The 12940-nt window shown below is 39.1% G+C and overlaps 1 protein-coding gene across 14 annotated transcripts in view; it reads left to right on the top strand.

The window, feature by feature from the left end:
* Window positions 1-12940, top strand: part of PIEZO2 (piezo type mechanosensitive ion channel component 2) — a 315127-nt gene that overhangs the window by 240674 nt on the left and 61513 nt on the right. For all 14 annotated transcript variants that reach the window (XM_056332062.1, XM_056332065.1, XM_056332072.1 and 11 more), the window contains 6 exons: window positions 260-436; window positions 617-742; window positions 2831-3031; window positions 4774-4978; window positions 5122-5223; window positions 5687-5852. In XM_056332062.1, coding sequence (XP_056188037.1) covers window positions 260-436; window positions 617-742; window positions 2831-3031; window positions 4774-4978; window positions 5122-5223; window positions 5687-5852 — 977 coding nt within the window. The remainder of the gene's footprint in view (window positions 1-259; window positions 437-616; window positions 743-2830; window positions 3032-4773; window positions 4979-5121; window positions 5224-5686; window positions 5853-12940) is intronic.

Here is a 12940-nt window from a genome sequence, read left to right as displayed (position 1 = left end):
GTGGGTCTAATATTCTTAATATTCTTATTATGTAGGATATAAAGTTCTTCCTAAACCAACTATTAAGTTTTTCCTCCTTCACTTTCCACTTTGTGTCTGTGTTATTGTGAATATTGTAAATTTTTTTCAGTATTTTTCTCAGTTTCTCTATGTCCCTTTCTTTTGATATTTTTTTTTTTTTAATTACTGTGGAAAAGGTCAGACTTTCTCAGTTGTCCTGTTACTCCATGTAATTTCCATACTGTTTTTGTGTTTTCAGGTGTCTCTGTTTAACTTTGTGTTTTTAATTGCCTGGGCTCTTGCTTTGCCATATGCTCAGTTTCGCCCATTGGCATCAAGTATCTGCACTGTTTGGACATGTGTGATTATTGTCTGCAAAATGTTGTACCAGCTCACATCTATTGATCCCAGCACTTTTTCCAGTAACTGTACATTGGTGAGTACAAGTGCATATTGAACAGGTTTGACTGCTGCCTTCTTCAATGAAGAAGAGCAAAAGGAAGCATATCAAGTACTGAAAACTACAGTTCACCTGATCTATTGTTGTTGATTATTGTATCCTCCCCAAGCAGCCTTAAACTCATTTTTTTTGTAAACTGTTGCATTTTCTTTTTAGCCAGGAGAGAATGAAACTAAGGTCAATTTAGAAGAACTCAAAACCTCAGTCCTCTACAGCGGGCCAGTTGATCCTGCAGAGTGGGTTGGATTGAGGAAGTCTTATCCACTGCTTGTGTATTTAAGGGTAACTTGTTTAATTATCAGTCTTGAGATATTTTCTTATTTGTGATGAAATTAGCAATGTCTTTGAAATAAGTCATCTGCCACACAGAAAAATGTAATGCAAGCCATTGACAGTAGGGAAGTACAGAGAGGAAGAGACAGCAGAAAGCCAGATCTGTTACACAGGACATTTGCAGAAGGGTTTCAGTACTAATTAAGATAATCTGCATGTAGAAGTATGGCTTTCTGACTATATCATCGTGTTAAAAGCACTCTAAGAAATGTGATATTTGAGAACTCTAAGTAATTAAGACATACATAGCTTTCAGGTACCAAATGACTGATGGGTCTCGTTAGAGTAATTGCCTTGAATGACAGTATATGCTATAAGCAGTTAATTTTATTAAGTGCTTATTCCTCAGTAACTACTTAGAAAATATAGTGAGTTTAGGGAATAAATCATTCAGGTGCTAGTAAATGGATGTCTTTTGGTTTTCTTCTTGGTTTTGGTTGATGCCTGTGAGCAGTATTTTATTATTCCTGTCTTCATTAAAAAACCCTACTTACAATAAAAATGTGCCAAGTCCCTGAGCAGACCTTGAACGTCTCTTCTTCATTTAAAGAATCTCCAAAATTTTGAATCCACAGTTGAAGGCTGTCAGAAATAGTTGACTGAACAGCAAGTTTTGATCTAACTGGATTTATTCCTCATTTCTTCCCTCAGAGCTTGCCTCTGTGTGCTTCATTTGTGTCGGGAGCACCTGCCAGGCTCTGGCAGTCAACGTATTGGGCCCTGGTAGTTCCTCTGCCACTCACTCCCATAACCATGCCCCCCCCCAGTGAAGAATACAGGCAGGGAAGAGCAATTACTGACCTAAGAAGTTCTTCTGCATGGAGAGTGAAGTTGTCTAGTGCTTGGTGCTAGGCTTGGTGCTAGGAGCTTTACAGCTATAAACAAATACCACTTCAGGATTAGAATTCTAGATTTAGATTATTTAGATTAGAATTAGATTATTCTACAAAGGTTTTCATTGAGTTAACAAATAAAATGTTTCCTTCGCATAGACAAACTCAGTTCAGTGCTAGACTTGAAGGTCCCAAGCTTCAAGTCTTGGTGTATTTCTGTTATGCCCCTTTAATAACAGACATTCAAAATGTCTGCAGTGTTGAAGTGGGGAGCCTGCCTGTGATGGATTCTGTAAAACTCCCCAGAAAGAACAGGAATTCCAGCAACAACAAGCAAAAATAACTTCTTGTAAAAAAAAAAAAAAAAAAAAAACCAAAAAAACCCAAACAAAAACCACAAAAACAACTAAACAAAACCACAACCAAACTGGAACGTAAAAAAACCCCAGCGGTACTTGTGTCAGGATATTCTTGTCCCAAATAATTCTTAATGTACAGAGATATAGATACTGCCTCTTCACCATCACTTGTGACTTCCTTGAGTGACTTTCTCTGACCTGGTCTTTTTAACCAATTTTTGGAGTTGGTTAATACCTCTCTTCTGTGGAACATAGGGCAGATCTCCCTCCCGAGAGAAAAAACTCACTTCAGAGCTGCTCAAGACTGCATCCTAGTCCATCTGGCTTTGGGACAGAAGGAGCTGTGTCTGAGTGAAGACTGGCTGGTGGACTGTTCATTTAAGAGTATCCAGGATATATTTGCACTATCCAGCATCCTTGCAGTTTTAGGAAGTTAGTGCTTGCCAGCTGCACCCCTGCAGATGACTTTGTGTATGCTTCTGTCCTCTATCTCCTGCAAAGCAAAGCATGTTGTCTTGAGAGAAGCTATGAAACAGAAGGCATATGGATGGGTCAATGCATTTGCCCTCCCATTGCTTTCCACAACTAGTGTTCATTATCCTTTTGATGAATGTCTTCAATTGTATCTTCTAAATGTAGGTTTCATTGAAATCCCAGAAGTGGTAGGAACCTTACTTTGTTTCAATGGTAGTAGCTGGGAATAGGTGCCAATGCATCCTTGAGTGCAGAAGCACTCAGTGGTAACATCCATTTTGGTATTCATGGGTTTATGCTTATTGGACAAATTTATAGCTTCTTATGGTTGTGATTTTTGTTTAATATTCTTCTGATTGTGTCTCCCATAGAATAACTTACTGATGCTGGCTATTCTGGCTTTTGAAGTTACAATCTACCGTCATCAAGAGTACTACAGATGTCGAAATAACCTTACCGCACCTGTGACTAAAACCATTTTCCATGATATTACAAGAGCACATCTGGATGATGGGCTGGTAAACTGTGTCAAGTATTTCATAAACTATTTCTTCTACAAGTTTGGTTTGGAGGTATATCACTATATATCAATTTTCTTTAGACTATCATTCCAAACCTTTTGATTGTGTTATTGTTGAACATTACCTTGAAATGTGTTTGACAGCTGGATGCTGCTTAGTCATTGCTCATGTTAGACCTTGCCACAGTAATGGGTTTTGCTAGTAGTGGTTTTCCTCTTACTTTTCACTGGAAAGGACTAAGAGATGGGACAAGGGACAGAACTGAGGCATACCTTCTCATGCACACACACACAGGGAACCATGGACTGCAGGAGCAGAAGGTGGCAGGGGCTAGCAGGCCATTGTTTCTAAACATTTCTAAGCTTCTTTTGCCTCTGGCAGCACAGGTGCATCCTTCTTCTTTATATTTGTTACTATAGCTATTAGCAGTCTGCAGGAGCAAGAGCTTCAGCAAAGGTTATTGCTGCTTTGTGCCACTAGTGTAAGACAAAGTTCTTTCTCCAGTACACAAAACTACACAGAGGATTAGGAGAAGCAGGTACAAAGGAGTGAAGGGATTTTTCTGAAGATCCATGATGTATCCTAAATACCTGGTAGGTGTCTTATTTAGTAGAAGATCTGCTTGTCTGTTTGCAAGCAGAGTGGCCCACTGCTGGGCTTTAGGCTGAACTAATGTATTCCTTCTGTCTGCTTCACCCAATCCAGCAGCAAAACATCAGAACTGAACCTGCCTTGAAGACATGCTATCACTGAGGAAGTGCTGGGAAAAAAAATAAAGAAAAAATCTCATCTTTGTTCCCTTGCCTCGTCTGTTCGCAGACACATGAAATGTACTTTCAAAAATGTTTGCAGAAATAGTGACTTTCACAAATTTCTATGGCTATCTGAGGAAGGCAACTCCTAAGCAAACGCATCCCAAGTCTAATCATAATGATGCACTTGACCTATCTATTAAACACTACCACCCCTTGCTACTGATCAACAGAGTAAACTGTTCACAGCCAGTCTGAGGATTAAGAATGAGTGAAAATTAAAATTAATTGGCGAGCTATTTCCTTCAGGAAATAAATTTAACCTCATCCTAATCTAAGGAGAGAGAAAATCAAAATAGTGAAGCGTGCTGAACAAATGGATCACTATGAATTATTCACTAAGTTTGAAAACATGCTTCATGGCACTGAGTGAAGGAAGGGACTACTCTAAGTGGAGCCAGAGAACAGAAATGGTCTGGGATGCAGAGCCTTTAGAATGGAGAACTAAAGCTGCTTTACAGGAATTGACTGAATTTGTCTATAACCAATAGAAGTTGTATGGTTCTAAATCCCTTTTCTCTTTGTCTGGTTCTCACATGAGGATACACTTCAGTTGTTGCTGTTATTAATAGTTCCTCTTCTTTTTCACATCTGCAAGTGCTATCAAAATATATGGATGTGTAATACGTGCTTTGCTTGGCAGCAATTGAACCTTTCACATACAGGCTACTGTGACAACATTCTTTCCATTCTGTATCTTTAGATATCACATAATGGAAACCTGCTTTAGTGCTGTATTCACTATATTCACTGTATTCAGCTGCCATTCATAGAAGAGTATAAAAAATTTGTGGTGTTGGAGTGGGGTGGGGGAGGTTGCTGTTGGAGAGTTACAAACTGGTTTGGTGTGTTGGTTTGCACAGGGTTCCTGCTGTCAGCCCCAGCATATGTCCAAGCATTCTGTCAGGATCCAGAATAGTTTATCATTGCTGCATTGACTAGCCATCAGGTTGCAAATGTTACGTTTCTTTACTTTTCCAGACCTGTTTTCTTCTATCAGTGAATGTAATTGGTCAACGAATGGATTTTTATGCCATGATTCATGCCTTCTGGCTGATTGCTGTACTGTATCGACGTAGAAGAAAAGCTATTGCAGAGATCTGGCCAAAATACTGCTGTTTTCTGGCATGCATCATTACATTCCAGTACTTCCTTTGCATTGGCATCCCACCTGCTCCTTGTAAAGGTAAGGACACTTACCCTTTATGGACAATTACTACCGCTTGGTTTTACAGAAGAGTGGTGGAAAATTGGTAAGTATTCAGAAGAAAAGGATGAACTAATTGTTATAAAGTACTGATTGCATTTTTGCGTGCCTTTGTCATGCAGACTATCCATGGAGAAGTGGTAATGCCAACTTCAACTCCAACATCATAAAGTGGTTATACTTTCCAGACTTCATTGTGAGACCAAACCCTGTCTTCCTTGTCTGTAAGTATTTTGGCACATAATTGTGAAGTGTTTACATGTCCTTTGCTTAAAGCATCTGTACAGTGTAATTTGAAGCCAGCCTTTTATTTACTCTTCAGTAGTGAGTTGACATGGTATGTAAGAAATTGAATACTAAGTGTGGCTTTGTATGCAGCAGAAAAATTCAAAGAATTGGTAATTTCTGCATCTGGTTTTTTCCATATAGCTTTTCAGTGAAGTGGCATCGAAAAGTATGATTTTTTCCCCCCTTTTCTAATTTATTTATCAGTAAAAATCATAGAGGATGACAGATAAATAAACTAAAAACAATAAATTTCAAATTGGTGATAAATGAGAGTAGCACAGTCTTGGAGGTTCAAAGCGTGGATAAACAATCTAGTAGCTACATTATAATACATTACCACAACTCCCTACACCTAAGTTAATGACTGAATTTTTCCTTGCAACTACTGCTTTCTCCTAGATGATTTCATGTTGCTGCTGTGTGCATCCTTACAAAGGCAGACATTTGAGGATGAAAATAAAGCTGCAGTACGAATCATGGCTGGAGACAATGTGGAGATTTGCATGAATCTTGATGCAGCATCTTTTAGCCAGCATAATCCTGTTCCTGACTTCATTCACTGCCGGTAAGAACTGAATCTTAAACACTTGGAAAATATAGTGCTGCGGTTTTGTAAAGTCCTCTGGTCTGAAATGAAAACTCTCACAGCTTCCAGTTTTACTTGGAATTTATATTCATGTATGATCCCATCTCCTGACATGTTTTACTGCTGTATGAGACAGAAGATAGCTTCTAGGTGATCAGCTTCTGGTTTAGAAAAGGGCAGATGAAAACAAGTCTTCCTAACACTGCTGATTAAGTGCTCCCCAGAGGGATGTTCAGGGATAAATTTGCCTGAACACATGTGTTCCCTCCAAGAATGTCCTGTGGGGCAGTGTTTATGGTAGACTTCAGCACTCTGATGGCTTCCCCAAAACACAGGCATGTTAGCAAGTATCCATTCTAGTCTGAACTTGCCCATGTATACGTTTAATTCCACAAAGTCATCACTCATGTCCTGCTGAGTTGTTGTCTAAGTACAATCAAAATAATACTCTAGTGTAAGAGACTGTCCTTTGTGCTATTTCATCCAGGCATAAGAACCTTGAAAGTGTCTTGGAAAGACAGCTGCGGTGTCTTCCTGTTTCTCAACATTGGATGTAGGGTTGTTCGAGAAGGTGCCTAATATAAATAGGGAGCAGAGCCTGAGAGAGTCTGTTCTGGATAGCCTTCAAACAATAGGACCATTCCTATGTGATCATTTCTGCAAGCACAGATTAGCTCAGCTCTTCTGGATTGTGCTGGGCATATTCTTAATCGAAGTTGTGTCTGAAAGTTTGATGCAGTAGTACAAGAATAAGAAGAGTTAAGATTTCTTAGCTAATTGTGTTTGTCAGACTAGGTGTTTGTAAATGCATGTTACCAACGGATGTCTGAGTGTGAAAGGAATTAAAAAAAAAATCAACTAATGTCTAGCAAAATCTTCCTTTTGCTGATAAACTTTTATTTCTTTTACTAGAGAAGTGGTATCACCTGAAGCCCTTCTTAAGATCTTTAAGCTGATCCTGTTTCTGTTGAAAATGGTGGCCAAATCTATCTTGAAATAGCTTTGAAGAGGAGACCACGGACATACATTCAACTCATTTGTTCAGAGATTTATAGTCAGTTCTGGGTGAAGGGTGAACAGTTCTCCCCCTTGAGTATTTCCAGTCTGCACGGTGGACCCAGTGCTCTAGATTCAGTAACATAGGCAGAGAGAAGTCACAGTCTCTCCATCGCAAAATGCTCCATCAAATGGGCATGCTTTCCAAAAGACATCTGCCAAATAGGGCTTGGCTGAGAGGAATGTGTAGTGCGGATTTTCCAAGTTTGTTTCTTACCACTTTAGTGGTGTCCATCTTAGCAAAAGCTAAGACAGCAGTTGCATCAGGCACACTGGTGTGATTGGTCACTGGCAAAGACTATCACTGGTGAAATGGTTGCTGGCAGAAAGAAATTGAATTTTGGTCCTTTAGAGCCCAGAAAAAAAATCATTGTGAAAAAACTCATTAATGATGAGAATGTATTTTAAGGCTGTCCTCAGAAGGGAAAAAGAGGCAAGAAAATCACTTTTTAAACAGCCTCTTTTGGCATCTTTTCAAAGGTCCCTGGAATCTGGTAGGTATTTCTGTCATCTCTAGAAGGTATTCCGAAATGACCAATCATGAAAAATTTGAGGCACAGGGGATGTTCTTTGAAGATTTTGGATCGGAATCAGCATCAGGTTTATAATGGAAAGCGAAGTCCAAGCTGGACTGGCCTGCTGCCTCTCCACAATCCTGCGGGTTAAGTTCTCTGTTTTGGTTCATATGCATGGTGTGCATTAGCTTGAAGTCATTGGTGGCATCACATCCATTCAAACACACTGCTTGGTATGTGCTGACAAAGTAGACCTGTGTATGGATGATTAATGATACGCAAGCATTTAATTGGGAGTTTGCAACTTGTATTAAGCAGTAAGTAATATTACTTACTGGTGGAGAGTACAAAAAAAAAGGCAGAAAATCAAAGAATGCCATTAACAGTAGTGAGCTGAACAAATAAATTGTGATCACTTTATACTTGTTCCAGCTAATTTCAGAAATCTGTGTGGCTGTTTCATGTGATAGTTTTATGTTGTGTGAATAAGAAGCAGAATGAAAAGAACAAGGCAGAGAACGAAACAGAACAGGGACATTTTTGTTTGAAAAATCCATCAAATGAATAGAAAACCCATTAATTTCAGGGACAGAGGAAATTCCTGTTTATGATAGCCTTTCTTGTAGATGCTTGGGCAGGTAAGCTGTAACTTTATATTTTTTTGCTGTTTGTAGTGTTAGCTTCCTGAATCTGTAATGGGAACATACTTGTAGAGCAGTGTGTATTGGTATAAACAGACCTTCCTTAAGTACAAACTGCATAATAGATCTTGTGTTCTCGATGGTATCTTTCCTTTCTTTGAGCTCTTAAGTATCTTCTTCAATGCTTTCATTACAATGCAGTTTTTCCCAGGCTTTAGATTATGTTATTTTTGAGAGGTTGCCCTGCACATATGCCATCTTGAATGCCTAATTTGCTTAAAGAAGCACCAGAGAATGGCTGACAGTCTCTTAAAGTGACTGAATCTTTTATTAGGGATTATCAATCTTTAAAAAGAAGAACTTTCAAGCTCTGGAGAATCCAGCAATGATATACCTCAGAAGAAAATATATTTATCTGGCTTCCATCCAAGACAATTTGGAACTGAAAGGGCTTTGTCTAAAGACATTTCTTGCACTTTGCCACAGAAGTTTCAGAATAGTCTGACTGTTTAGTAACATGGACAAGAATTTGGTTCAAAGCTTATCCAAGCAAGTGAAATGAAAAGTGGCATTTTTCCAGGAGTCAGTCAGAAAGAGCCAAACAAATAAGTGAAGACAACCTGGTTATGAATAAATTACAAAGCATAAAAAGAATTAGTGCTTAGTATTCATGTGTTTTCTGAGAAGACCGATGTGTATTTACTGCCATGTAACAGAAGTGGCAGTTGCAGACTGAAGCACCGTTTCTGAAGTATCTCTTCCCTTGAGAAGATGCTAGTTGGTCACTTTTCCAGTAGGCATGGATAAAAGGCTTTTAACTGCAATATAAACAGTGGCAGAAAAAGAACATATTTCCAAATGCTTAATTTTCTTCTCTCTGGAGAAATATTTCAGCTCAACAATGATAAATACAGTCTAAGGAAGAGATCTCCTGAAATTTTCCTGTATTTCCACCCTCAGATTTCTCAGGGGATATGTGCTTGACCCCAAGGGAGAGCACAACCAAAGGACTTTGAAACAGAAATAAAAATGAAGAATAGAAGTTGGAGCTTTTAAAATGAAACAGGATTTAATGTGACTTCACTGAGGATAATCCTTTCCCACAGTCTCTAATGCTGGAAAATTCTCATTTCAGTTCCCAAGCAGTTTGCAGACGTTCTTCTAGACACTGGCAGGAAAAAAAAAAGGGGGGGATTGTAATCTACTTTTTTCCTCTTAAGAGCAGAAACAATGTTAACAACCAGTCATTGAACTGTCCCCTTTAATACCTGAACCCTGGGAACCATTACCAGGTGAGTCAGATGAAGTCTTTCAAAGGCAGCTGTAATGCCTTTCTTGGAACTACACTTCTTCTAACTTAGGTTAGTGAGAGAGGATCTGCAAACCATCATTACAGGCTTCCTGTCATATTTTTTTGTATGAAGCAGATAAACGTTATGTCGCTAATAAAATGAACCCCAACAAATAACACAGCTGTGGATTTGGGAATGTTTAAAGCAGATGGAAGCATGAAGAAAAAAACCTCACTGGTAAGAGTGAGAGTAAGAGGGTATCAGTCCTGAGAGAAGGCTTGACAAAAATAGTGGGGACTGAGACCTATAGGATCCACAACACTAAATGTGAAGACGTCCATTGAAATAAGAGAGCAAATTTTCAGAATGTTTGATGTCACTAATTGGCAAAGGGAAAATCAATGAAACTGCTTTCTGAAAGCTGAAATGGAGCTACAGGGAAAGGCTTTGGGGGTGGATGTTTGATGAGAAATTAGCAATGTTAGGATTAGAGGTCACACAGGCTGCTAAAAATGTAAGGGATAGGAGACAGGGAAGACAGGAAAGAAAGAAGAAATCTGGGTAGTAGGGGTAGCTTACAGAACGAATATATATAGGGATAATATGGCTGGAGGAGAGGGAGAGGGTAGTCACCAGAAGAGCGCTGTGGGAAGAGCCTTGGTGTTATATGGGGGTGTGTAGCCACACTCAAAGCAAAGCAGGTGGCTGATAAGGGAAGGCAATGAGGCTACATAACGGCAGCCCCTCCAGCATGAAGAAACATTGAGCTATACTGGTCTGTGCAACAGCACAATAGGCTCCTCACCAGTGTGTAAGCAGAAGTGTGTTTTTCCTGAAACTTCAAAGTGCTGTCCGAGGACAAACATCTTTCCTCAAAGGGGCTGTTGGCTGCAGCATCAGCACCTCATGGTGCTGCAGGCAGAGGTCTGGGCAATAGACTGGCCACAGCCAAACACAGCGTTGAGCTCGCTGGGAAAACAACTACACATAAAGCAATCCTTTTGCAACAGGCTGGATGGTATTACAGTTAAAAATTAATTCCTGTGGAAATAAAATATCGACGCAATCATGATAAGACTAATAAAGCTTTAGTAAATGAAAGCAGAGTATTTGATGGGAGAGCCATGTGAGGTCACAGTAGCTTTTATGGATGGGTGGAATGAACTTCAGGCTTTGTTTTCCTTGGTTTTGAGCAAAGAGATAAAGTAATTTTTTCCAAAATGTTATCCAGAGTTGTATCAGTGGGTTCTGCTAATGACACAGTTGGCAAATCAACATTTTTTTACTTTTCATTAATCTTTCAGGTTTCTTCTGGATAGTTTCTAATTCAGAGGTTATTTTACTACTGACAGCCATAGTTTGATGCTCTTGGTACACTGGCGTAGTGGCTAGTCTTCCTCAGATGTGTGGCTGTATTCCTGACCTCCAGCTACATGCTCCCACCTGTATCACACCAGCAGTGAGCTGGCTCATAGGCTGAATGGACAGAAAAGTATTTCTTTCTTCTGTCCTCCACCCAGTTATATAAGCTTTTGCAAATTTGCTTCTTGAAACCAGTTCAAAGAACCAAAGCCAAAGAAGGGGCTGGAATGCAGAGCTGAGGGGATTTCCCCTTAGGAAGCATCTGCTCAGATTTCCTAGGTGTATTGTCAGATTACACATTTAGCCTCTCTTCTCTGTGACTGGATGTAGATGTAAAGAGCACTCAGAAGATGAGGTTTGGAAGGTTTATGTGGCATTAAACTAATGATCTATGTGGTCTTCAGTGAAAGCGTGAAATTACAGTATATGCTATTCAAGACTAAGCATTTTTTTCTGTCTGTGAAGAAGTTTTCAAACAGAGGGTAAGCACCCTTCTGGGTTTGTGTAGTGTCTTTTTAGCTGTTGAGATGTCTGTGCATCAGCCTCCCACTTTGCATTATAATCTCCAGAGCAAGGAACTTAAACTCCTCACTTCGTAACTTTCTGGGATTTGGGGCAGAATTTAAAGATTTGCGTCTGAGAATGTGTCAAGTGATTTGAGAGGCAATACATAGGGAAGTCCTCCACCAAGACACATCTTCATTCCTGCTCTCACAGCACTTAACCTACCTATATCATTATAAAAAATGAAAACTGGGCAGATGCATGACTCCACGCTGTAACAGGGATTTTTGGCATACCGCAACTGAAAGAAGTGTGATTTCAGAAATCTTTTTATCTACTTGAAACTAATCAAGTATAGTTCTGTCCATCGTGTTCAATGTGGCATTATTGTTGGGCCAGCACAAAGGTACCTGGAATGGTTGGTCGTATTCATTGATTAGCTGTGCCCTGGATTACTGTTCAAACACCATTTTGTAACATGTCCACTCCAAGATGAGTTCTTGGGAGCCATTTTTATGGTTGGGCTTGCTTGTAGTTGCATATTTATAAAAATCAGAATTATTTTAATCTCTAAGAACTACATTGTCACTTAAAAAATTTTGTATTGCCTCCTGCCTTTTGAGAAGTTTTTCTTTACATCCTGTTTTGTTGTTCATTTGGAGATGTCCAGTGCTATTAAATTTAATGTCTATTTTGAAAATGAGAAGAACAGATGTATTTAATATTTTAAACGACTGCTAAAATGTAGCAAATAGTTAACATAGTGAAAAAATAGCTAAATTATTCTCTTCCTTTTCATATTCTCTCTAATTTCTGGAAGTTTTAATCTGAGAGTGATATCTGCTGTTGGACTGTGACTCCACCAAGTGCCATGCACCTATGCAGGAAAGTTCAGATCCAGCTAGTTCCAGTTGTCTTTAAGAGTCAGAGTCCATTTTTATTGATGACTATTAAGATATTGCTGGGTTTTGATCAATTCAATTCTATTCTGGGTTTTTCTCAAAAGATGCTGATGCATTTTGTTGATAGCAGAGGACAAGTGGTTTTAAATATTGCAATTGTTAGAGCAGTGTCAGGAAGGTGATCTCTTCCTAGCCATCCAACACATCAATAGTTATTATTAAAGGAGCACTAAATATTATGTTTGAGTTTTGTTTTTTTTTTTTCTGGAGAAACAGTGAGACCATCATTTCCAGGGAATATCAAGTTAGTGAAGACCTGTTCAGCCAATGTCTCCTGCTTCTTTATTTTCCATTGTATATTGATTCTTTGTTAATGTTTCATCACCCAAAACCCAGTAGCATCTCTAAAGTCATTACATTTTTAGATTTCACAGGTAGTAGTCCATAAATTTCTTTAATGTCTGTGGGAAGTAAACATAAAGGAGTTTTCTCTTTACTTTCATTAAATGCCTCTCTGGTTGGCTTCGGCAAGTGAAATGTGTAATACAGGCCTATAAATGTAGGACTATAAATACATACTCCTAGAAAGTTCTGAGCCTGAGAACATCAAGCAGCAGGGGCCTTTTAATGTGGCCTCGTACAGTGCGTTTAGTTCATTTACTCCTTACATGTTTTGGCTTAGGTAAGTGTGTACTCCTATAGTGCTGTATCCCTGCCTGGTTTCCTGACAAATCTAGTTTCGCAGCCTGGGTGAACAGACCCTGAAAACACAGTTACATCTGGAATCAAAACACT

The sequence above is a fragment of the Falco biarmicus genome, chromosome 3 (assembly GCF_023638135.1).
Source record: "Falco biarmicus isolate bFalBia1 chromosome 3, bFalBia1.pri, whole genome shotgun sequence".
NCBI lineage: Eukaryota > Metazoa > Chordata > Aves > Falconiformes > Falconidae > Falco > Falco biarmicus.
This window is presented reverse-complemented; position numbering and strand designations above follow the sequence as displayed.